The sequence below is a fragment of the Micromys minutus genome (assembly GCF_963924665.1).
Source record: "Micromys minutus genome assembly, chromosome: 1".
Taxonomy (NCBI): Eukaryota; Metazoa; Chordata; class Mammalia; order Rodentia; family Muridae; genus Micromys; species Micromys minutus.
This window is the reverse complement of record NC_137969.1, coordinates 61,921,156-61,948,190: the sequence shown is the minus strand read 5'-3', so window position 1 is coordinate 61,948,190 and position 27,035 is coordinate 61,921,156. Positions and strand designations below refer to the sequence as shown.

Genomic DNA, 27,035 nt, shown 5'->3' with positions numbered 1-27,035 from the left:
TCAGAAGCATAGCTTCTTGTTAACCAAAGCCTTTGCTATCTTACATCGATTTCTAGGCTTAAATTCTTGACTTTAGTTACCAGATATTTCCGTACATCATCCCTGTCTGTGACATATTAGACTCGCCCTTCCTGTTCCTTCCCTTCACCATGCATGTGTGTGTGTGTGTGTGTGTGTGTGATATAAGCTAAGCACACATTCTTTCACTGGCACACTCAGCACAAGATTCATATTTCCCACACACCCCTTTGGTTTTTGTGCTATCTTTGGGTGCATGGTAATATCTGGAAGTGGCCTTTTGGTCTTTCGCATATTCTGAAATTATTTCTGTAGCTCAAGCCACTGTTGTGTTGACTTTCATTAAGTTCTTTTCAATGGTCTTCAGAAAGGAAGTGATCCTAACACTGATAACCATTGTAAGTATTATAGTATATAACATGCTATATATTATATATACATATATATAGCGAAATAAGCCTGTGAGTGTAAGAAAGGAGGCGTGGCCTCAGAGGCGAATTTTCACAAAGGCTCACTGTTTAGTGCGTGTCTGGACATGAAGATGCTGTATTCAGGAGGTGTTCACTGTTATGTTAAGCTTCCTGGGAAGTGGGCGACCACATCTGCAGATTTAAATAGAATTACCCCTAGTTATCCATTTACATTAAGAACATAGCATGATTATGTGTTTTAGGGTCTGTCACTTCACAGCCTCAGGAGGAAACCAGATGGAGACGTTTACACCCGTTGACCTGACAGTTCAGAAGCCAGCGGGGAACAAGAAGGAACACAAGCCAAGAAGAAGGTAAAAATAAATACCGGCAAAATGAGGGGTCCCTCCCCCCAATAAAATTTTAATAGTATGTAGCTTCCGGAAATCCATGGTGGAGTTGTAGCTCAGTTAATTGTGTTCATATGCTACATAAAACCCTGGGCTCAGTGCCTAGCACTGTGTTAACCTCACATGGTGGCACGTGCCATTCTTCCAAACACTCTGGGGGTAGAGGCAGAGGTATCAGAACTTCAGGATTCTTTTGGGTTGCATATTGAGCTTGAGTCCGGTCTAGGCTACATGAGACTCCACATTAACAAATCAACAACCTTAAAGGTCCTGAGTGGAGAGGACAGTGGGGGAGCGAGACCAAGGTATAATGATGTATGTATATATAATGCACGAATATATGAAAACAGCTCAATGAAATCTATTAGCTTGTACCCTAACCTAAAAGCTAAGTGGAAAATATCAACTTATTGAGGGGTTGGGTCTGGACTTGGTAACCTTGGTTTCGTGGGGCATGGTTCTGAAGTGAGCCATCTTGTGCTGACTTTACCCTTATTCCATCTGTGTCTGCTCAGCCCACTCCCCAGTTATTACATCATTAAAGACAAGCAGTGCTCCCCAATCATCCTGTCATTAAAGACAAGCAGTGCTCCCCAATCATCCTGTCATTAAACACAAGCAGTGCTCCCCAGTCATCATGTCATTAAAGACAAGCAGTGCTCCCCAGTCATCCTGTCATTAAAGACAAGCAGTGCTCCCCAATCATCATGTCATTAAAGACAAGCAGTGCTCCCAGTCACCATGTCATTAAAGACAAGCAGTGCTCCCCAGTCATCCTGTCATTAGACAAGCAGTGCTCCCCAGTCATCATGTCATTAGACAAGCAGTGCTCCCCAGTCATCACATCATTAAACACAAGCAGTGCTCCCACTCACCATGTCATTAAAGACAAGCAGTGCTCCCCAGTCATCATGTCATTAGACAAGCAGTGCTCCCCAGTCATCACATCATTAAAGACAAGCAGTGCTCCTCAGTCATCCTGTCATTAAAGACAAGCAGTGCTCCCCAGTCATCACATCATTAAAGACAAGCAGCGCATGGCCACAAGGAAGGCTTCCTAACACGAGGGAAATGCAAACAAATGGAAGAAGCACAGAAGAAACAGACGACGTGAACATCAAAGTTCAGCAGCAACCTCAGAGCTCTCATGAGACAGCCAGAAAAGTTAAAAATTGTCACCTTATAAATTAACAATACAGAGCAATTATAGAAAAATAAATAGCCCTTGGAAATTTACAGGATGACATCAAGCTGGGCATGGCGGTGCACACCTTTAACCTTAGCACTCAGGAGGCAAAGCCAGGAGGATCTAAATAAATAAATAAAATAATATAATATCAGAAACATACTCAAGAGAGATAGAGCACAGGAGAGAACAGGGTGATGCATAGTTAAAAAAAACAAAATGGTATGTATAAGTCTGAAGTATGTTTCTAGTAACAATAAATAAAAAACAACTAAGTTCTAAGTGAAAGGCAAAAGATGTGTATAATGTGAAGGGGAAATTGCTAAGAAATGGTTTAAAATAACTCTTGAAAGTGTCTAACTGGATACAGGAGAAACACATCCTGAGGAGTGCCAGAGTATACCAATAGACGAGGAAGAAGATGGAAAGCATGTAAGGCAAAGACATTATTGTATTCTCAAAAGAAAATATGATCTGCCAGGACAAGTCTGTAAAGGAAAAAGCATATGTGCAGATGAATACGCTGTAACTTTATGGTTAAAACATTCACTTGGAAGCCAGGCACAGTGGTGCATGTTGGGAAATGGTTCTATAGCTTTGTCTTAATCTTTCAGACGCTGAGGGTCCCTGACCACAGCTGGCTTTGACGGTAATAAAGAATTGCCAATGACTGGGTGGGAGATGGAGACAAGACTTTTAGATGTTGAGGGCAAGAGACCGAGGGGGAAGAACAGACAGAATTACCGTGAAGGGGAAGCAAAGAGAACGGACTTAAAAGTCCACCAACATGTAAGAATCCTGGAAAGTGGCTCCTAGGGGCCACTCCTCGGATTGGGTCTGGGGTAGCAGAGATGAAATAAAGATTTTAGAAGGTGTTGACTCAGGAGTACCAGAGGGGAGTGTATGCTAGCCTTAGGGAGCTTTAGAAGTGTCTAGCCATTGAGATAGGAAGGCATATCAAAATTAGCTGGCGTGTTTGTCCTTCATTCTAAATCCAGAGCTCTTGGACAGGTGCAGAGGAGACATGCATAGAGCGGCTTTAAACCATCCACTTCTACAGGTGCACATATATAATCCCAGTGCTTGGGAGGGAGGGGCAGGAGGATCACCCAAAATTGAGGCCAGCCTGTTCTACATAGCAAGACTCCCTATCAACCTTCATCCCCAACCTCAGTCTTTTTGTGGGCAAGAACAGTTCCAAATTCAAATAGGTCTATTTGAAGCAAACAAACGAAAAACAATGACAAAGTAAGGGGACAATCAACCATTTTAATAAGTCACTCTCAATACTTGACAGTTCAGGCATCAAAGTTAATGATAATACCAAATTATCATGCTGATTTCAAAGCAGACAGAGACACAGAAACAGTCCAGCTGTTGCCCCCAACAACTGCAGGACACAAATTCTCTATCACATGGTGTGGGACAGTTGACCCATGAGCACAGAAAGTCATGAAATTCTAACAGAACTTTAGAACTTTGATGACAAGCTATACTGTTTACATTGTAGCAGGTTAACTAGGAAAGCCCCCAATTAGAAAGTAACCATTTAAAGACACTAAAGTGAAGCCCTCTTGGGAGGGAAGGGTGGAGGTGCTAGCTACCAAGGACAGTGTAGCTTTACATGGCAGAGACAGGTGGGTGGGTGAGTCTGCTCCTTAAACTACTCTTTCAACTAAAGATTTAAGAACTAAGGCATGAATTAAAAGACTGAAAGGTAAAACATAAAAGAATTTTGTAATCACCTCAGATACAGATAGATTTCTTAAAAAATTAATAACATGAATCATAAAGGCTGAGATTGGTCAATTCTATTAAAGCTAAGAACTTTATCACAGTATTTAACATGTGAAGGTCCACGTAAATATATAAAGTGACTAAGGATTACTGTCTAAAGTTCAGAGATAACAGGAACAAAGGTAACAGAGAGACACTCCAACAAACAGGAAACATTTAAAGACGCTTATAACAAAACGAGACCCACAAAACGCTCAGAGGAAAAAGCTGTAAAAAGTGCCTGCTAATGTGTCCAAAAGTTAAGTCCACGGAAACTGCACTTGTGGCTTTCTTCTTTCTCATGATCTTGGTTTTGTTTAATGTAGCAGTAGACCCCTCCCCTGACTCAGGAAATACACTTAAGGCTGAACAGGACCCCAAACTTCTTCTGCTTTAAGAGTTTGTCGATGGCAAACATCAGTTGTAGTCACTGGGTTTTGGTTCTGTGTTTCTGTGAAGTCTTTTCCCACATCTATAACCAATAAGGATATGGACTGTTTGCTGTTCTCCTCATGAAGGAAGGCTCCATAGGAGTTTAGAATTTCAAACTGCAAAAGTTCAAAATGTTTATTATTTTATACTACAATCCATTAGACTCATTTAGCGCTTCACTGTTTCTAGGTCAAGTGCATCCATTTTGCTTTACAGATACAGCCAAACTGTCTGAAAGGATCGATGGGATTCTGTGCTATGGAGCAGAGAGGAGATTTTAACGCTCTAGGGTTAGCCGCGCCGTGCAGCAGACAGAATGAAGCTTGAGATCCTGTGTGTGGTCACTTGTTTCCTTACAATGACGTTTTCTTTGTCATCTCAGATGCTCACAGTATAAAGGCCAACAGTGGAAGGATGGTGAGGCTGCTGGGAAGAGAGCGTCCTCGGGGTCCTTGAAATCAGAGGACACAGGAGACGAAGATTACTACTCAGGCATGTTGTCTCTATGTTGTTTAACTGTGGCACTTGCCTTCGAAAGTTGCTTTGATGTCCAACCAATTCCACGAGCTGCAGCAGGTGGAAATGCCTCCAACCATGAAACCTGCCTCTTAAGACCGCCATGATCTACCACAGATACTGATAATGATAAAATTACAGGCATGCCGCCGGCACTGCCAAGATGCCTGATGCTCCCCATTTTGTAAACTCAGGTGTCTGCAGTACTGACGTCCAGGTAGTGAGAGTGTAGAGCTCCTCCCTCTGTCCACCAGAATGAGGCAATTCATTGGGTGCCTTCTCCCACGCCTCCTTCAGCACAGGCAGCATCTTCATAGATGTGCTATGTGCCTTCTCAAAACACCCAAACAGGAGCACCTGGAGGCCAGTGCTCCCTTCCAGCAGTCACCCCTGCAAGGTCATTACTTGGCAGAGTAACCTGGATTGTCTGCCTCTCCCTGTCTGTGATTCACTGCTCAACGGCTCCATCCTCCTCCGTTCTACTGATAAGACTCCTCCGAGGTCACAGAATGCCTTCTCATGGCTAAATCCTCAGAAATTATTGAAAAATAGAATAATGTGTTTCACTCCACCATTCTGCAAATCTTTTTCTTTTGATAACTTCCTTTCATTTCTTGAGTGTGTATATTGTGTGTGTGTGTGTGTGTGTGTGTGCGCGCACGCAACCTTGTGTCCCCATGCCTGCATCCACATGTACTCACACAGTATGGGGTATATGTGCACATGAGAACACACACATAAAAGGCCAAAAGGCAACATTCGACATCTTTTCTCAGGTGCTGTCTACCTTGCTGTGTGAGACAGTGTCTCTTACTGGCCTGGCTCTGGCTAAGTAGGCTTGGCTGAGTGGCCAGTCCCCGGGGATCCTCCTGTCTCCCCTCCCTCAGAGGATTATAGGTGTAATCACACACACTGCTCTTCCTTCATGGGTTCTAGAGAGTGAATGTGGGTCTTCACGCTTCACCAGCTGATCTGTTTCCCTAGCCCTCCCAACCCCTCTTTAGTTTCTCAGCTTTCTACAGAATTTCTCAGGCATTTTCTAGTCTAAAATTCACGGTCCTTTCCTATCAGAACTAGACAAAACTTTGACCATTGCTGTCCTTGTTTGTCACCTAAACAAGCTAATCAATACTGGTGCTACCTCTGCCTGAGGATCAGTGGGTGGATCCCTGAGGGAATCTGAGTGTCAGAGTTCCAGGCATTCTCTAGGCAGACTGTTTAAATCCGATCTTTTTGCTGTTTTCCTCTAGAGAAAGGGGACAGGAAGTGAGCTGCGTAGGAAGGCAAGGGTTGGAAAATGAGGACATGGCATCCAGGTTAAAGAGATTGAAGATAGGAATCATAAAGGCTTTTTAAATTGTGTGTGCATGTGTGTGTGTGTGTGTGTGTGTGTGTGTGTGTGTGTGTGTGTACATGTGCACACATACTCTTTACCTTTGATTATGTGTATGGGTTTAGGTGTGGTGTGTGTGTGTGTGAATTAGCACAGGAGCCCACTGAGGTCAGAGCTGTGGTAATACCGCTGGGAGCTGCAGTTACAGGCAGTTTTGAGTCACTAGATGTGGATACTGGGAATCAAATTCAGGCCCTCTGCTAGGGGATGCTCTTAACTGCTAAGCTATCTCTCCAGGGCACCTCCCAAGCCCAGATCTTGCTTTTTAAAGATAGTGCCTCACTCTGTGGCTCTGGTTAGCCTGGGCCTTAGTCTGTAGATCATGATAGTCTCATACTCAAAGAAATCTGCCTGCCCTGCCTTCAAAGTAATGGGATTAAAAGTGTGCCCCACCATACCCAGCATCCATGAGAAGCAAATAAGGAGTTAATATGTTCCCTTTTCTGTTTTGAAAAGACTACAGATAAAAGAATAATGATTGACCCAAGGAAACCAGTATGCAGACTTAATCAAATCATTCATTCTGTGGACTTAGAGAGAGAAGGAGGTATTAAAGATGGTGCCCAGGCTTCTGGATTTTCTCTTCTAATCAATAGTAGTACTATACCCTAAAATATGAAGCCTCACACAAGGATCTGTGGGGTCTAGAGAGTGGGCATGAATTTGGATATTGGATACATTGAGTTGAGAATACCTTTGGCTAATGCCAGTCGAGATGCTGAGGAGACAGCTGAACATGATTCAGGAGTGCTAAAATGTCAGGCCTAAGATGTGTTTGGGAGTAATCTAAGATTGGAAGTTTATGTCATGGTCACAATGAGAATACTTAGGGAAAGTGTCTATCAATTATGAACCAGAAAAGGGTCAGCTATAATAGACATGGGATCTGTCGGCCTGAGACTGAGGGATGAAGAAATGAATATGTGGTATCACAGAGATCAGTGGAAAACAACTGGATGAGAAAGGATTGAAGTTAGGAATGGTAGCTTACCCTTGTAATCCTAGCACTCAGGAGGCAGAGGCAATATGGTTACTGCAAGTTTGAGACCAACCTGATCCATGTAGTGAGTTCTAGTCCCCTCAGAGGCACAAAATGCAGCCCTGTCTCAACCTACCTTCTGAAAAAGATATAGTCTAAAGTATGAAACATCACTAATACACTCATAAAATCAGGACTGAAAATAGCCATTGAGTGTACTGACCTCAAACGTGTAGTCATTGTAGGGCCATAATTTTAAGACTGTGGTGGATGAAGAACTGGATGATAGATAAAGAAATAAAACATTTACAACTCTTTGGAGAAGAGTTCTTCAGAGTTCATCTTTGAAGAGACAGTGTGTGGTGATCACTGGAGTGTAATCAAAGAATGGGTTTAATGTGGAAGGGATGTGAGAACATAGTTAATGATGCAGACATGTAAAATAAAGACGGAAAGGATCCTTCCAGTGTCAGGAAAGGCAGACATCCTTTACTAAATCAGGACGAGAGGGAACCATGGGTATAGATGAGAGAGCTTGGTTTGTGTGTCAGTGGCAAGTTGAAAAAATTTCTGTCTAATCCTCTGCATGTTACCTGAGAAGAAGCAACTAAGTCAAAGGCTAGAAGGTAACACTGGTTTGGAAGTTTGGAGAGCTTGGAGAAAAAGTAAAAGTAGCCATTGAAAGGGTGAAGGACACATGGATAAAAGATTAATGGAATCTGTGGCTTGTCTTCAGGGTCCACATACAGTTAATTACAGTGAATTATGGGGTTGCCAAAGCCCACCTGGCTGTGATCTTGCACTGAGATGGGCAGATCTGAAAAGAGGCAGTCTAAGGTATTGACAAGAGTATGTGGAAAGATGTTATCTGGAGTGGATACAATGGAAAGGTGGACAAAAATGAAAGCACAGTGGATTGTAAGAGAATTGTAGAGCAATTCTGTATTAGTGGGGTGGACACACTGTAACAGAGGGGTGGACACACTGTAACAGAGGGGTGGACACACTGTAACAGTGGGGTGGACACACTGTAACAGAGGGATGGACACACTGTAACAGTGGGGTGGACACACTGTAACAGTGGGGTGGACACACTGTAACAGTGGGGTGGACACACTGTAACAGTGGGGTGGATACACTGTAACAGAGGGGTGGACACACTGTAACAGAGGGGTGGACACACTGTAACAGAGGGGTGGACACACTGTAACAGTGGGGTGGACACACTGTAACAGAGGGATGGACACACTGTAACAGTGGGGTGGACACACTGTAACAGTGGGGTGGACACACTGTAACAGTGGGGTGGACACACTGTAACAGTGGGGTGGACACACTGTAACAGTGGGGTGGACACACTGTAACAGAGGGGTGGACACACTGTAACAGTGGGGTGGACACACTGTAACAGTGGGGTGGACACACTGTAACAGTGGGGTGGACACACTGTAACAGTGGGGTGGACACACTGTAACAGTGAGGTGGACACACTATAACAGTGGGGTGGACACACTGTAACAGAGGGTGGACACACTATAACAGAGGGATGGACACACTGTAACAGTGGGGTGGACACACTGTAACAGTGGGGTGGACACACTGTAACAGTGGGGTGGACACACTGTAACTGTGGGGTGGACAGACTGGTGAGGCAAAAGGCAGCCATGTTACAGGGTACAGAAGCAAGCTGAAAGGATAGAGAGAAAATGGTGGTAGGCAGTGTAGTGTATCAGTAGCCACTTACAGGACAACGAAAACACTGTTGAATTATATTTCTTGTAAGGTAATCTGTAAAAACAAACAACATAACCTTTTTTAAGACCGTGTTATAAATGTGGCCTATAGTTGTGTACATATTAGTGATTGAGAAGTCAGGATTCGAGGAGATCTGGGCTGTAGCAGAAGAGCCTAGCATCAAATGAATCTCAGTTTGGAAGCATGAGATGGAAAAGTGAGCCCTCTGTTGAGCCAAAGCTCCAAGCTAACTAAGTGACCCAGCAGTTGGATTCCCGTGAAATGCTGGAGTGTATGTGTATGATGTAACAGAAACCCAGGACTTCAAAGGAGTAGGACCTTATTTTTATTTTTAAAGGGTACAGATTGTTTGGAAGTGGTGAGTAGAGAGTAGGGAGGAAAACCCACTTTCCACAAGGCCGGTTGAGAGAGTCCTCGGGGAATAACTACATCGTTCCTCCTATTACTGGTCCAGGAGAACCCACCTTCTCTCTCTGGTCGTCCATCTCCCAAGCGATGCTTTTGCTGTCTTATGATTTTCTCCTCTTCAACTTTCTGTCTTACTCCAAAACTCAAAACCTGGCCCTCTCTCAACACGGGGTCCCTGGGAAAAGACGAACCTGTGAGTCAGCTTGGCTCACATAAGTCCCCAGAAGAGGGACTAAAGGGATGTGATGTGACTTACTGGGCTAGTGCACTAAATGAGTTTTGCAGTTTTCTTTGTAATTATGCTATTTTTTCACCTACTAAGTTGTAGTTTGGTGCCTTTGCTGTATATGTATTTGTTAAATGTGAGGAAACAGTCACTTCCATAAATTCCTATCATCGATAACTTCCCCGTCTTCTGAATGTAGCCCACCAGTTAAGTAAGCCACACAAAAATATGAGCAACACCCTTTCTGCTCTTCTGCATCTATACCTAAACTCATTCTGTACTCAGTCCCACGTTTGTTAATTATTTCTGATGAGTATTCACACATACTCTAGAAATGTATTCTAATAATAAAATTATTCAGCAAAGTGAGGGACAATCACCTTAGCAAGGACTCTAACAGTATTAACTGATTTAATCCTGGGCAGTGTTTGAGGTTCTTACTGTGACAGTGGGTGAAGTATGGAAGCTGGAAAAGATGATTAGTATGAGAAGTTGCCACTACCATTCACTTCTATTCCAAGAGGCTCTGGCTCCTCCCCGCCCTTCTCTGCAGCCTAGTTATCAGGGGCACCCTCCTAGCAAGGGCAGGGGCTATTTATGCCGCATTCTTCACCTCCTCCTGTCAAAGGTGAGGAAGGTAAGGCAGGCAGGTAACTTGCAAAGGAAAACAGCCAGAAAACTAACACTGGGTTCTGAGAACCCAGACAGTCGGCTCTGCAAGAGCTCCTAGCACCTCATCCGATGGCTGACGCTCGTTTGGAATGTGAAATTACTATGGTATTAATAGAGCTCACGGTAGATACTCAGTTCACTGTTTTTCTTCGCAGATTACCTTGAACAAAGGTTCAGTCAGCAATGTGTAGGGGTTTCAAAACCATTTTTCCCCGATATAAAGAAGGTGAAAGAAAAGCCGAGGAAGACTGCCTGTGCCAGTGGGAAGAAGTCCCGACTTGTATCATATGACAGGACAGGTATGCAGCGGTCCTGCCCAGCTTTAGGAGATGGCGCACACTGCCACGGTTTCCCGTGGTTTTGCTGCTTGTGTTGGACAAACTTTAGGGAAAAGAAGTCTTACTGAGTATTGCAGGTTTTGTATCATAAAGAATTGCCACACTTTCAATTATTTCTGAAACTTACAATATCACTAAAATTGATATTTAGGGATTATGTTCTTATTGAAGATATTCTCTGACTATTTGTTTTAGAGCTTCATGTATGACAAATTAGTGTGAGGTATGTATGTGGGAGGGGTGCCTGAGTGTATATAAGGGGAGCTGGAGGAAGGTGGAGCTGTGTGGAGGTATAGGGATGTGGGTATAGGTGTGTGTGTATATGTATAGTGTATGTGTATGTATGTGTGGGGTGCATGTGTGTGTGTATACATGGTGTAAGTGTATATGTGTGTGTTTGTGTGTCTGTTGTATTGTGTGTTGTGTTGTATGGTGTGTTGTGTGGTGTGTGTTGTATTGTGGTATGTGTGTGTGAGTATGTGATGTGTGTGGTATGTGTGTTGTGTTGTGTGGTGGTGGTGGTGGTGGTGGTGGTGGTGGTGGTGTGTGTGTGTGTGTGTGTGTGTGTGTGTGTGTGTCTCAGGGCCATGAACATACTAGCTATATTGTCAGCCTCTGGTTGTCTTAAACAGAAACTCACTCAGGCTGACTTTGGAACTGAGATTCCCTTGCCTCAGTCTCTGGAATTATAGGTCTGCACGACCACACCTGGCACAAAGATTAAATACAAAGGTTAAATGTCCAAATGGTTAAGCACATTTTTTCTCCGCTAACATTTTTGATACTTTATATTTGAAATCATTATTTTAATATCATGAATTTTATAAAGGAAACTTTCCCATTTCTTACTAGAATACCAGAGTTCAGAGATAGATTTATCATCGTTTTCATCAGAACCCTTATCCACACAGGGACATTCAGGGTTTTCAATATCTCAGCAGAAAACCCTCATCTGTGAGGGATTCAGCCTTCCTTGAGTGCTCCAGGGGTCCTGTAGCTTCTACTATTTAGTAGAACGTGGTGCAGGTGATAGGCTATCTTCTCCTTGGGGGGGGGGGGTTTGAGGGGAACAGCTCACTCCATCTTGCCAGCAGACTTATTCTAGTTGCTCCTTTGCTGGCTTTGAGGAAACAGAGACAATTTCTGGTGCTGTTTATAAAATAGCTCAAATTTCACTTCTCTGCAAAGAGGTGGTTTTGTTCAGCTGCATGCATGCCTTCCAGAGGGCCCAAGATACAGGATGATATATTAGGATCAGGTGTCGCCATTGGCACGCCTTGTGTGCTTCTCAAAAGCTCCTGTGACTTGTCCTATTGTCCAATAAGAAACATCATCATAGCAGTCACTGGAGAGAAGAGGCAACTCACAGAATGGAAGGAACTAGTTTCAAACTGTCAGCCCCTCAGAGGACCAATCTACAGAACGTATAAGGAACAAGAACCCTCACACTAGCCCCAGTTAGTAACCAGGCAGGGTGTCTGAAAGCCACAAGGCAAGGCATGCAATGCAAACAGGTGTGTGGAAACTGTCACAGTGTTGATTGTCAGGAAAATTTGAATAAGAAACAGTGAGTGATCTTCTCACACCAATTACAACAGTGGAAAAAGTTACAAAGCTGGTGAGGATGGGCGGGGGAGCAAATGGCCAGTACTGCTGTTAGGAGCAGAAAAGCCCACAGCCATGGTGACAATACAGAGAAGAGACCCCTGACAGGAGGGTGGTCTGGTCATGGCATTGACATATCTGATATTCCCCATACAAGTACTGAATGATCATATTTGTCCCTGTGAAACTGGGGGGGGGGGCAGTATAAAATGAAGTTTAAGGCCCAGTCACCATAACAAGGGAATTAGAAGCAAAAAAAAGGAAACAATTGTGTTGAGAATGAAATCAAGGTCAAGAAATATGGTTTGCAAGAATGTGTGCAGAGAGTGGCCGTCCTTGCGCAGGATGTCTCTGACCCACGATGCTTCCTTTTTCCTTCTGCTGCTGTTGCTTCTAGTCCTGTTAGGTCTTACAAGAGGAAAAGCTTTTGACTGGGTCCTGATCCAGAGTTTCCTGTGGCTTATGATCTGTGATTATGTAACTAAACCCCTGTGCTGTCTTGTCTGCCTGCCTGCCTTCCTTTCTTGACACCATCCATATCTTACAATTATTATTCACAAATTTTAGTTTTGGAATACATTTCAAAGAAAATAAGTGATAAGTGTGTGCAGATATCAGTATACATTGTACTCAAAGACCTGCATATTGGCCACTAGCAAGAGTTTTGTGTTCACATACGGTTATTTCCCATCTTCCTTGTTGCCTGTGCTTGTGATGTATGTATGTATGTGCTCATGTGGGGTGTGTGCATGTGTGCAAACCGGTGCATGTACACGTGTAGTGTGCAAGCCGTGATGCCTGAAGTAAAATAGCTGGTTTTTTTTTTTTTTTTGAGCTCCTGTAAAAGCTTAACTTTTACATTTCCGCTCTTTCATTGCCGCATTCACTTTTATTATTATTTAATTTTTCTGCATATGGAAATATTTGTAAATGATGCTTACACTTGCACTTATACTAAACTCTAAAAACCATTTTTTACCAGAACCGGAAGAGGCTGATGCTGTAAAACATATTCTCAGGCTGAGAGAAAAGCTCGAATGGGAAACTCCGCCTTACCCACACTGTCTCAAGTATTGCCCTAGGACTATGGTTCCAAAGCGCCGCCTAAAGGTACAGCTCTAGTTTGTGCAATTTCAACTATTCGAAATTAAAATGTGAAACTACACTCACTTTTATTTCATTCAAGTCCTACCACTCTTCCCGCTTGATCAGTTCACACTTTGCCCATTGCCTCTTATTTGGGGGATTGAAATTCATTTTTGAAGGTTTCTTAGTACAGGTTATAATTGGACCCAAAATAAGAAAAAAAATAGCTACCACAGTTTCTTGAAATACTCTTCAAGAAAGAAAAGCAATGTGAAGACCGTAAAATTGAGCCCAAAGTCACTGGAACACCACAGTAACTGGAAATAGTTTGGGGCACTTGATTCGGCAGTTTCTAAGAGTATCAGCAATCACTAAATTATGCTTTCAATAAAATTACTCTGAAATTGTTATTTTTGTATGATTTTTAAATTTTTCTTGATAAAAGTGCATGTTTCAAAAGTGACAGAGAGTAGCTTTAAAATTTACACTTCATGTTTTCCCAATGGGCGATAGCCAGTTCCTCAAAACTACCAAATGGATGAGACTGACCCTTTATCACTCACTAGAGAAGCTTCCAGGGTAAATGTAAAGTCATGCCTGGGTTCCAGTTCCTGCTGTTACTCCATGAGTCTTTGACCTTTCTCAAGTTAGGTGATCTACAAAAAACTTTAATTTCTGCATCTGCTGAATTATATTGAAAAGCATGAAGCCTTGGTCTCTTTAAAGCTGTGAGGGGCATCGTTGTTCAGACAACGTACATAGATGTAAGGCACTCACCGCTTACTGCGTACTGCTCACTTAGCAATGTGCCTACAGCTGTTAGAACACCACCACCACCAGTGCACATCATACGCCTGATGTGTCCAGAATGGAAGGCGGCACTTGTTCCAGGCAATAAGGATGTGGATGAAAATTTCTAAATGTCTTATCACCATGTGTATGTCTAGGATAGAAAGGAGCTCTTAACCCTTTCATAAGACTGGCCCTACTGAACTGAGCTAGACATGATTTGAGGTTAATTTTCCTCACGGATACTATTGCTATTTTAATTCCGTCTTAACACTGTTTCCCCTGGATCTATATAGTCATGTAACTAATTAATTGTGTCAAAGTAAGCTTCTTCTTTTTCTGAGGAATGCTTGAAAGATGATGGCGAATTCATATACTGCCTCCCTCTGGAGAACACCAGGGGCATGTTCAATGAATATGATCTTCAAGCAGTCTCCGCCTACAAAGCCAAAAACTGCAAAGAATTTTGGATGGTGACTGCTTCGTTTGTCTCAAAGGTAATGTAAAACACACAGGCTCTGCTTTATGAATTCCATCAGGTAGTCTTACCAGGTGCACACTTGTGATCCCAACATCGGAGAGACAAGTGGGAGGGTTGTGAGTCTGAGGCCAGCCTGGGTTACACATGGAGACTCTGGCAACAAAATGAGAGGAGAGGAACATTAAAAACAAGACAAAACAACAACAACAACAACAACAAAAACAATTTAGGACCTTTCCAACCCCTTCTGTTTTCCTTCCTTCCCGACATTTCCTCTCAAATGCATGGCTTTTTTTTTTAATCTCATAACTCTGTGGTTGTTAGGTGCCTGGAGGTCTTTATCTAAGGGTAAGGCTGGATGAGAATTCCCCTTCCATGTTCATTTGTCTGTTGCCAATGTCCTTGTTTAGGTCTTGCTTAGCAGTCATATCTCTGTAATATCATGCCTGAAGCTTCCCTGCCCTTCCCAGGACTCATATTCTCTCAGCAGCCTCCCCGATCTTCTGGCTCTTACAGTCTTTCCAGCCCCTCTTCCGCCATGTTCCCTGAGCCTTCGGTTAGGTACAGGCATTTTGTTGTAGATAGATTTTATCCATTGGGGCTGGGCGCCTCATGACCTGTCCGTCTCTGTATTTTGGCCAGTTGTGGTTTTCTGTTAACAGTCTCCATCTGCTGCAAAGAGAAACACCTTTGATGTGGTGTGAGGGCTACACCTACCTATGGACACAAGGAGGAGTATTTAGAACGCAGCAAATTCTCACTAGACCTAGATAGTTGGCTGGGTTTCCAGTATCCGGCATCTTTTCTCTCTGTTGGATGGGTCCTACGTTTCATTTGAGACCTGTTGGTTGTCACCAAGATATGAATGCCGCTACATCAGCTTTAGGGATATTGTGCCGTGCTGGTCATTGTTGTGGTCAGCTGAGCACAATGGTTCAATGGTTTTCTCCTTTGACAACTTGCATAGCACCTTGTAGTGCTGTAAAAGCCAGTCCTGGGGGCGGAGACTTTCAGGTCAGATCCAGCTCTAGTCTTCTGAGTCCTGTGTCCTCAGCAATGGAGACACACCTTCTACCTTTGGGAGGTAACCAAGGGCAACAGCAACAGCCTATCTAGTTTGAGAGTCTCTTGACCAACAGCTCGAAGGGAGGTTTCTCACCTCTAGTGTTGAGGGTTTTGTTAGGTGGACTATGTCTCATGGAGGGAGCATTGCCAGTCCAAGTGGCAAAAAACTCATTTCTGTATGTATGTATGTATGTATGTATGTATGTATGTATACACATATAGTTGTATGTAATTTATCTCATTTTAGGTAAATGAAACAATATGATCTCTTTTTTGTGGTTTAGAGAAACTCAGTCCATTTAGGAAATCAATGTTTAAGAAACAGCTTGGGAGAAAATTACTTAATAATAATGTTTTCTTCTTTTTTTGGTACAGATTAAGGTTTAAGAATTCAATTGGAAGGAGTTTTCACCTATTAAATACTTTATTATTCCATGATTTTTTAAAAGTGAAAAATAGAAAATAGGCATCTGTTGGCATAATAGGAATAATAAATGATGTTTATTTTGCATGTAGTTGTGTATGTGTGAGTGAGTGTACGTGTGTGTATGTATGCATGTATATGTGTGCTTGTGCATGTGCATGTGTGTGTGTGTGTGTGTGTGTGTGTGTAGAGGAGAGGACAACCTTGGGTGTTCTTCAGGAGCCATCCACCTTGTTTTATTCAATGGGGAGATAAGGTTTTTCACTGCCCTAGAGCTCACCAAATAAGTAGGCTGGCTAACCAGCAAGCCCCAGGGACCCACCCATCTCCAGCTCCCCAGGGGTTCCATTGTGTCCAGTTTGTTTAGATGGGTTCTAGGGACTGAACTCAGATCCTCATGATTGTGTGCCAAGCACTTTACCAGTGAAGCCATCTTCCCCAGATGTTGAAATCCTCCCATCATGTACTTAGCACTATGACCACAGATTGCCGTTATCCAATTGTGATCTCTGTTTAATATCAATGTTTTCTTCTGCTCTCCCAACTGCCAAACTAAAATCAACTCAACAGTGTATTTGAGCAGGACCACAAACCTGGGATGTGATGTGTGCTAGACTGGCATTCTGGCATGGAGCCAAATTCTCAGCCACACCATAATTTATACAAAGCATGAAAATTGTGGGGCAGAAAACTTGTCGAGATTTTTGTAAAACAATCTCTGGATAGAGAGGACATTTTCCCTGCTCTTTCTGTAGAAGCATAAGGAAGCAAGCTGTGTGGAGGGAAGTCAGATCCGGGTATAGATGAAGTAGGCGGGCAGTCGGGGTGTAAAGGGTGAATACAGGAAGTCACATTTTGTGCTTTGTATTTACAGATCACTAAAACAGGCGTCAACATGGAAGACGTGGAACTTATGCCTACTCTGGACTGGCTTTCAGAAAGACATTACTTCTACGCACTGCAGCAGTTTAAGATATTTTACAACTTCCGGTGAGATGGACACAAAGGAAACTCAACGTTTGGTAGTTTGTGTCATGAGAGCCATTGCCCACGGCATCTGATCCCACCAGAGTGGCGCTGCTTGTGCGTGCGCTGCAGCATTATAGAGGGGTGGGATGGTCTGTAAATGTGTTCTAGACTAAGGAACTTTACCCACTTGAGGGCAAAACTTTTAAAAACTTTTTAATTTTAGTCTTTTCTGGGTAAATGTAACAATAAATGGTGCCGTATTGTCAAACATTAGTGAATAATCACTGACGATTTTATCTTTTGTTCGTACCCTTCTTATTGAAATCTCCAAATCCTGTCTCTGTCTGTCCTCTCCAGCTGTTGTCTGCTGGCATGTTTATTTACCAATCAGAACCAACTGGGGGCAGGGTCCCAGAAGCTATGTGCACACCCTCTCAGGCAAACAGGATTTGGGGCGAGCATAATTAGCATTCATAATACAAATGACTACATTTATCAATCTACCTACATATCTATATCTATAGATAATATATATATATATAATTTAGTATAGATATATCTATAATCCAATCCTTTCCTCTCTCTATTGTTTTCCTTTCTTCTTTACATCGTGAGCTAATTAATGTATAAACTATATTTCATAGTTTATAATATATGCACACATAAATGTAGTGTGTATGACGTTAGATAACTGTAAAATAGTAAGACTCCCTGAGGCTTTGTCACACAATGTACTGTTACTTATCCCTCCTCTCTCTTCCTTTGGTATTGACCACCCCCCAGCTGGATTCCTCTCTCCATGCTTCCACATCACAACTTATAAATTTTGTGTATGTATACTTGTATACACACTTATAACATGGGTTATATGTGTATATATAATATATATAATATATTATCATTATATATAATATATGTATAATATGTACAGATACATAATATATGTATAATTAATGTATAAAAGCATTTCATTTTTAAAAAATCCTGGGATGTTGCAGCCAAGTAAGTTCTGTGTCTATAGGAAATGTAATGACTTTCACTTACCTTTGCCTTTTGCTTTATGTTTTGTTGGAGAAAATTTGGATGGTTTTTTTTTTTTTTTTTTTTTTTTTTTTTTTTTTTTTTGGTGGTGCAAGACAAAACATAGTCTAAGGAATTTTCCAACATTACTTAGCTGTTAACAAATGTGTTCCATGTAATTATAGGACTTGGAAGACTTCAAGAAGTGTTGTTTTTTTTTTTTTTTTTTTCTTTTTCTTTTCAGGTTAAATAAAGCCTTTGTTACTTGGAAACTGAATGTTAAAAGATGTAAGACAGAGAGTAGCAGGTAAATGCTAATTATACAACGCATACAAATTTCAAAAGTAAAGAGATTTCAAATGCATGAACTGGAGACACTTGGATTTTAATTCAGATTGGAAGTCACATTATGTTGATATTCTGAATACATTTAACACCCCCCACCCCACCCCCGCCCCCGCTACAGGAAGAATGTTGAGCTTTGTGTGGTGTGGCTAGACAAGTGCTCTGCTGCTGAGCTCTAACCCCAGGTCTGCAGTTTTAGCCATCTGTCTTCTCTGAAGATAGTTAAATGTTTCTAATATGTCACAGGCTGCCATTCTGTGACCACACTGCTGCAAGTTCCTGTGGTCCCTTCATCTTTTTTGGTTGTTTGCTTTTTGGTTTTCTTTCCCAAACAGAAATGAAGTGGTCAGAGATAACAGTTAAATCTTATTTGGTGCGAGTTCAAGCAGCTGAGTGTTTTTCTTGTCTTTGGTAAACATTTTATTTTGCCCTAATTGTGACTTGAAATGCAGTTGTCAGAAACAATACAGAGAAATCCTCTGTACCCTTTACCTATCCCGTTCCCCCACCTCAGGTTCCACAGTCCACAATACTATAGAGCATTATGACTGCCAGAATGTTGATAATCATGAGTATACAAAATATCACTGTCTCCACAGCATCTGCCATGTTTGCCTTCATGGCTGCCGTCACATCCTTACCTTACTCTGTGGTAACTACTGATCTATGCTCCAGTTTTATAGCCTCATCTTCGAGGGAATGTTCTTACCAGAGATAGTAATTAAAAATGGGAGTCAAGTTCACAGACTCATGACATACATTATGATGGTGTTTCTCAGATGTACACATGGGTCCAAGTGGTTCATATTCTATCCATCAATCCATCTATCTCTGTCTATCCATCTATCTATAAGTCCATCTCTCGTCCATCTATCCATTTATCTCTATCTACCTATATCTATCTATCTATCTATCTATCTATCTATCTATCTATCTATCTACCTACCTACCTACCTACCTACCTACCTACCTACCTATCTATCTATCTATCTATCTATCTATCTATCTATCTATCTATCTATCCACCTACCTACCTACCTACCTATCTATCTATCTATCTATCTATCTATCTATCTATCTATCTATCTACCTATCTATCTATCTATCTATCTACCTATCTATCTATCATTTATCTATCTAATCAGTCTTTACTGTGCTCATCATCTTCAGTAAAGAGGTTTCCAAGAAAACCAAATATTATATAGAAAGGATCCTATATCAATAGTAGTCTGGTTAGTGCTCAGTGGTGTTCTTAGATTCAGGTGTACCATAGTTTGTTCAACCTATTTATCTATTAATAATTCTGTATTGACTTGCATATTTTCTAGAGTTTTGTCTGTCATAAAAAACTGCTGTAAATATTTGTGTTTGTTTCTATTTCTCTGGGGTAAACACCAAGGTTAAAAGTCTGAGTCACAGCCATTGGATGTGAGTGGTTTTATTGTTTGTTGATTTGCGTGTTTGAGACAGGGACTTACTGTACATCCAAGCTGACCTGGCACCTTCCCACCTCAGCCTTCTGGACTCTGGGATTATAGGCATGGGCAATCCTGCCAGCCTGTATTTAATTTTTGAAATAGTTGTCAGTCTCACTATCAATTCAGTTTTCTTGTGACCCTCGATATCATTTATTTGTGGGGTCTAGTTTGTATTTCAGACATCCTGACGGGTGGAGGAGCATCTCAGCATGTTCTAATTAGTGTTTTCTTAATGCTGTGACTCTTAATTTTCATTCCTCTGCTGGAGACTGCCTGTTCAAGTACGGATTTGCCAACTGTCAGTTCCTCTTTAGGGAGGCGAGTCTTTGTGTTGCCACAAGAGGACTGTGGAAGGCAGAAGGGCCCACTGTCCACAGAAGCCAGCTTTGCTCTGGCTGGTTCAGGTTTTAAGGCACCTTCTCTCCTTCCATTCTTCCCTTCCTGTTCCCAAAGTCATTGGCTGAGGTTTGTCCTACCTTTGTGTTCATGATACACAGAGAAAGAGGATCAGAAAGAAGCAAAAAGCCCTCCTTAATTTAGGATACAGATAGGAGTTTTCAAGAATTATTATCCAAGCTGTCCCTTCTCCAGTGAACATTCCTCTTGTTACTTGGAGAAAATTATTTAGATTTGACCCGGATTCACTCCCCAGCAGCCACACGGCAGCTCACAATTGTCCGTAAGTCCAGTCCTATGGGATCCGATGCACATAAAATGATAAAAGAAAAGAAATAAAATATACCTTAAAATTTTACTAAGTTGATGGTCTATATAATTAATTTTTCATAACACCACTTGATACATCAAAATTCCTAGAACTGGGTGGCGTGAGACTACCTGTTTAATTGGTGTGGAACGAGAGTTAAGTCTGTGGACACCTTCACCTTTCAGGTCCTACCTGCATGGTCACCTTTTCTGTGCTGATGAGTTATTTCAAAGTTGTTTGCTTTATGTGCGAGGACTCTGTGAAGATGCACTGACTCTCAAGAAGAACAATGAAGACAACCCATCAGCTATCTGCCTCATCAAGGTGAGTAGACGCAGGTCCTGTACCAGTACAGTACAGAAGAACATGGGGACCGATGACAGTCAGTTTTAGGAGTTAACGTTACTTAGAAATTTTGGCCGATGTTTTAACAGAAGCGACTGAAGCCATTGTCACATAGCTCTCTGAAGTACAAAATTACTTGTAATTGATAGTTTCTAGCACACGGTGGTTAGTATCTTCTCATCCTTTGGGATTTCATGTCAAGAATTAGTCACAAGACACGATTCAGCGGTCTTGGTTTAATGAATGAACTTTTCTGTCTCAGGACTTTAGGAGAAATGAGCTTACTAGTGACCTGATTTAATTAGCTTATTGTAAGCTTTTTTTGAAAAAGATTAAACACATACAGCTATAAGTCTTAAGTGTTTCATATAAAGTTAAGCAGGGTTCTAGCATATTTTGCTTCTCTGTCCCAGTATGTAGGGAGATGCTGGAAGATAAAATAGTCCTCTACATCAAAAAAGAGAAATGTTAAGGGATTGGACAAATTATGAACTTGACAATCTCAAAAATGATTTTGTGTTGAATGTACACATGCAATAAGATCGACACCTAACATAATACTTAAATGGAAATAAGTTTAGAATCTATTCAACATAAATTTACAATCAGTTATACAGTAATTGCTCAACATTCTTTGAGTGAATGAAAATTCAGGAGGAAGGATTAATCCCTACGTATAGGACATATTTTGGTTTTGTTTGGTTTGGGTTTTTTGATACAGGGTTTCTCAGTGTAGCCCTGGATGTCCTGAAATATGCTCTATAGATAAGACTGGCCTAGAACTCAGAGATCCTCCTGCCTCTGCCTCCATCACAACTAGCTGTATACACACACACACTCACACACGCACACACGCACACACTCACACACATACATATACATTGAGAATATCAGTATTAGTGGTTCCCTCTTCTTTTTTCTCTTAGTTTTACAAAACAGGATTTTTCTGTGTATATCAGTTGGCCTAAAACTTGTGGTGGAGTTCAGACTGGCCTCTAATTTATAATCCTCCTGCCTCAGCTTTTCCAATGCTAAGATTATGAAACTGTGCTACTATGGCTGGCTATTGTTTCAAAAGTATAAAACTCAGTTCATCTCAGAGACAGAAGGGGGAGAAATATCTTTTTATGTTTTTGTGTAGGAGGAAATGCCCATTTTAGGTTGTCTTATGACTAATCTGAATAACAAAACTTTAAATGATGAATAGGGGGCCAGATGTGGTGCTGCTCACCTTTAATCCCAGTAACTAGGAGGCAGAAGCAGACAGGTCTCTGAGTTCAAGGCCAGCCAAAGCTACATAGTGAGACCTGTTTCAAAAAACAAACAAAAGGAGAGGATGAAGAGGAGGAAAAGAAGAAGAGAAAAAGAAAGGAAGGGAGGAAGAAAAGAAGGAAGGAAGGAAGAAATAAAGAAAGAAAAAGAAAGAAAGAAAGAAAGGAAGGAAGGAAGGAAGGAAGGAAGGAAGGAAGGAAGGAAGGAAGGAAATTAGTGAGCAGGACAGTTTTTTAGTCCAGGAAATAAATTCATACGTCTAAGATGCCTAAGACACCAGTGGGTAGCAATGCTCACAATGACAGAGAAAGGATGTTAGGATTTTCTAGAGACTTTGGATCCTATGAACTTTCCTTAGAGCATCAAGAACCTTCCAAAATTTTACTTCCAAATGGCAGAACAGAAAGAGATCATAGTTTGTCCATGTTTACAGAATAAGGCAGAGGCTTAAGATTATGTCAAATTTAGGAATAGACTGTCTTAGTCAGGGTTTGTATTTCTTTACAAAACATCATGACCAAGAAGCAAGTTGGGAAGAAAAGGGTTTATTCACCTCACACTTCCACATTGCTGTTCATCACCAGAGGAAGTCAGGACTAGAACTCACACGGGGCAGGAACTTGGATGCAGGATCCGATGCAGAGCCCATGGAGGGATGTCACTTATTGGCTTGCTTCCCCTGGCTTGCTCAGTTTGCTTTCTTATAGAACCCAGAACTACCAGCCCAGGGCTGGCACCACCCACAATGGGCTTGGCCCTCCCCCTTGATGACTAGTTGAGAAAATGCCTTCCAGCTGGATCTCGATGTCCTCTATTGCTCCCCTTTGTTTTTGAGGCAACGTCTTTCACTGAAGTTGACATTCACTAGCTGGCTAGATTGGTGGGCTAGCAAGCTCTAGGGCCTGACTTTCTTACGCTTCCCCAACACTAGAGTTACAGGCATATGCAGCAGTACACCGGCTCTGAGTGTGTGCTGGGGCTCCGACCCTCGCTCCTCAGGCTTTGGTGAAGCAAACCGCCTTCCAAACCCGGGGTTATTCTGTAGAACACTTACATGTTTTTAAGTTAACAAATAACTGAGATATGAGAGGCAAAGGTAATGTTTCAAATTAGTGTGGCCCCAGGTTTCATAGAAGATACATTAACTTTCTTAATTTTAAGAAAATAAAATTTAACAGTTTTCTGCTCCACATTAATTGAAGTTGTTTTAGCTTAAGCTGTAGTTTTAAATAATATGTATTTTTTCCCTTTTATTAAGATTTTGTTATGGTGGCCATGGTGTGATGCCTGGCTTTAACCCTGGCACTTGGGAGGCAGAGGCAGGCAGATGTGTATGAGCCTGAGGCCAGCCTCGTCTACAGAGTGAGATCTAGGCTAGCTAAGACAGCATAGTTGAGACCCTGACTCAAAAACATTAAGACTGAGTTACATTTATCTATGAGGATTTAAATTTGAGTAACATTAAAGCCATAGTATGTAAAGCATAAAAAAAATATAAAGAAGAATTTATGAGCTGTGTTCTTCTGCACACCATAAAGAGATGATCATATGCCTAATCTCTTGCTCTTTGTTACTGATTTTTCATTGTCAACCATGTGACATTTACTGCCATTTAACTAGGTGGACACTACTCGAACGTACAGTCTGGAAAAATTTTGTGAAGAGCAGTTACAGCAAGCCACCCGGGCAGTGGCACAATTTGAGGAGATCAGGAATAAAGCAATTGTAGAAATAAAAAATACAGTCTTAAAGGTAATTCTGCAACTGTATCTGTCCTGTTACTAGGTACCGACCGAGTGATTATTCCAAATTGCATTCCTGAAAAAAACAAAAGTATTGGAAATCAGCAGTTGAGTCAAAGGTGGTTAAGTATCCAACCAAGTGGTGTTTTAATTACTATAAACTTTTCTAGACATGATGCAAAATGCAGAAAATATGTATGTATGTATGTATTTATGTATGTATGCATGTATGCATTTATGTATGTATGTATGTATGTATTTGCAGATGCATACGTGAGTGCATGAACTATAAATATCTCTCTAACTTCAAAGTGCTTCCTATCTAGCCCGAGCTGACATATGAAGGGAACCTGATTAGTTACAAAGGTCTTAGTGTTCATAAGATTAATAGATCAGGAGAAACATCTAGATAAAATGCAACTTCACCAAGGATTTTAGAAAGGGAATTCAATGATTCAGTAAACTGTGTCTGCAAGGAACCACGTGCCACTGAAGATCCCCTCTGTGAGTACTTGTTTGCCCCTGCATTCCTGTCTGACTTCCAACCCGATCTGCTTCTGAGGTTCTGAACCCAAAATTGGCTTCCGAACATGTAAAAGGCTCTCCTCGTCAGATGTCCAAACATGGGAGTAAAATATTGAGGACAGCTGATGACACATTTACTCTTTATCTACCATTCAGACTAATTATGATACCATAGGATGCAGACCATGTGCACAAACATAGGGCAATGTCATGTTTCCCAACGACCTCATGAATTACAGGTGGCAGAAAAGAAGGATGTTAAGGAATACTTTGAGTCAAAGCCGAGTGAAATCGACACCACTCATTTCAAGCTGCCCCAGTATCGATGCCTATTAGAAACAAATACGAAGTTTTTAAGACTGATTGACTACCTGTTTCAAGAACTCATTCGCCAGCTCATGAATTCTGCCCTCAGCCAACTCCTAGAAATCTTCACTAGCTCTGCTAGAACACCATTTTCAAAGGAAATAATGAATGAAAGTCTGATGAAGTAAGTGACAGGTTTTTTGTTTGTTTTTTTTATTTTGTGAATTCTTTTTTTTACAAACTTTATTTTACAAAACAAAGATAAATGTACAGATTTTAAGCATTTTTTGCATAAAATTATACAATACATTTTTGTCAGTACTTTTTTCAGATTTTAAAATAATTTTTACATAAAACTGTATGAATATATTTTTTAGTCAGTACTTGATATTTTTAAAGGTTTGATAGTATGCATTGAAAACTTAATAGTTACAATGAGCATAAAGTACATGTAAAACAAAATGTAACATGGAAATAGTCAAAGTTTTCTTGTTGTATAAAGATTTTTTTGTTTTGTTTTATTTTGTTTTCTTTATTTCTTGGACTTCATACAGTCTGTGAGTTGTTTCTGGGGCAGTGCGAGCCTCTGGGGTTAGCATCCCACTATCAGTGACTGCATATTATGTCTGTTCTTTTGTGACTGGGTTATCTCACTCAGAATGATATTTTCTAGATGCAGCCATTTTCTTAAGAATTTGGTCAAGTCATTGTTTCTGGTGGCTGAGTAGTATTCCATTGTGTAAATGTACCACAATTTTTGTATCCATTCATCTTCTGAAGGACATCTGGGTTCTTTCGAGCTTCTGGCTATTATAAATAGAGCTGCTATGAACATTGTGGTGCATATATCTTTGTTGTGTACTAAGGTGTCTCTGGGGTATATGCCCAGAAGTGGAATAGCTGGGTCTTCAGGTAGTATTATGTCCAATTTTCTGAGGTATCGCCAGACTGATTTCCAGAGTGGTTGTATTAGTTTGCACCCCCACCAACAGTGGAGAAGGGTTCCTCTTTCTCTGCAACCTCACCAGCATCTGTTGTCATCTGAGTTTTGGATCTTGGCCAATCTGACTAGTGTGAGGTGGAATCTCAGGTTGTTTTGATTTGCATTTCCCTGATGTCGAGCACTTCCTCAGATATTTCTCAGCCATTCGATATTCCTCAACTGAGAACGTTTTGTTTAGCTCTGTACCCCATTTTTCAATAGGGTTATTTGATTCTCTGGTGTCTAGCTTTTTGAGTTCTTTGTATACCTTAGATATTAGGCCTCTATCTGATGTGGAGTTGGTAAAAATCTTTTCCCATTCTGTTGGGTGCCGTTTTGTTTTCTTGACAATGTCCTTAGCCTTACAGAAACTTTGCAATCTCATTAAGTCCCATTTGTTAATCTTTGACCTTAGAGCTTGAGCCATTGGTGTTTTGTTCAGAAAATTTTCTCCTGTGCCTATATGTTCTAAAGTTTTCCCTACTTTTTCATCTAATAGTTTCAGTGTATCTGGTTTAATGTGGAGATCTTTGATCCACTTACACTTGAGCTTTGTACAAGGAGATAAGAAAGGGTCTATTTTCATTCTTTTGCATGTTGAGTGCCAGTTGGACCAACACCATTTGTTGAATAGGCTGTCCTTTTTCCATTGAATGTTTACGGCTCCTTTGTCAAAAATCAGGTGACCATATATGTGAGTGCTCATTTCTGGATCTTCTATTCTATTCCATTGATCCACATGCCTATTTCTGTACCAGTACCATGCAGTTTTCAGAACAATTGCCTTGTAGTATAGCTTGAGGTCAGGGATAGTGATTCCCGCAGATGTTTTCTTGTTGTTGAGGATGGATTTAGCTATTCTAGGTCTTTTGTTGTTCCATATGAAATTGCACATTGATCTTTCCAATTCCATGAAGAACTGTGTTGGACAGTTTTTAACAAATGGTGGGAAGTTATATTCTTGTAGCAGATACTGTAGACTTGTCTTTGCAATTCTTTAAACGTGGATGTCTATGAGTTGAAGATAGGTTTCCTTTGGTTTCTTGTTGTTTTGTTTTTACCCCATTAAGTTTTGAACAGATTTGGTTCCTGCAGAAAATGCAAAATTCTCAATGAAATTTGAATTTCAGTAAAACAGCAAATACTCTTTGCATATAAATATGTCCCAAGTACCTATATTAAATTTTATTTGGTGCTGATCTGAAATTCAAACTTTCATTTGTTAATCTGACAGTTTGGGTTTCCTGTGTCTTTCAAGAGATGGCAGAACAATTCTGGAAGAGGCCACAGTGTCTGTTGGAATTTGGATCAATTCCATGAAGTATTTACTGGATGTTTTCTTCATCTATAAAAATCTATAAAAAGCACTTGGAGAA

The 27,035-nt window shown here is 41.1% G+C and overlaps 1 protein-coding gene across 1 annotated transcript in view; it reads left to right on the top strand.

Moving 5' to 3' along the window:
- Positions 1 to 725: 725 nt before the first annotated feature.
- The window catches only part of DNAH14 (dynein axonemal heavy chain 14), a gene marked incomplete at both ends in the record, with an annotated part of 218,518 nt that continues 192,208 nt past the window's right edge, over positions 726 to 27,035 (top strand). Inside the window, 10 exons of the mRNA XM_080925129.1 lie at positions 726 to 802; positions 4,615 to 4,724; positions 10,337 to 10,480; positions 13,107 to 13,234; positions 14,344 to 14,496; positions 16,844 to 16,959; positions 18,203 to 18,265; positions 20,673 to 20,811; positions 23,725 to 23,856; positions 24,611 to 24,861. Coding sequence (XP_080781255.1) covers positions 726 to 802; positions 4,615 to 4,724; positions 10,337 to 10,480; positions 13,107 to 13,234; positions 14,344 to 14,496; positions 16,844 to 16,959; positions 18,203 to 18,265; positions 20,673 to 20,811; positions 23,725 to 23,856; positions 24,611 to 24,861 — 1,313 coding nt within the window. The remainder of the gene's footprint in view (positions 803 to 4,614; positions 4,725 to 10,336; positions 10,481 to 13,106; positions 13,235 to 14,343; positions 14,497 to 16,843; positions 16,960 to 18,202; positions 18,266 to 20,672; positions 20,812 to 23,724; positions 23,857 to 24,610; positions 24,862 to 27,035) is intronic.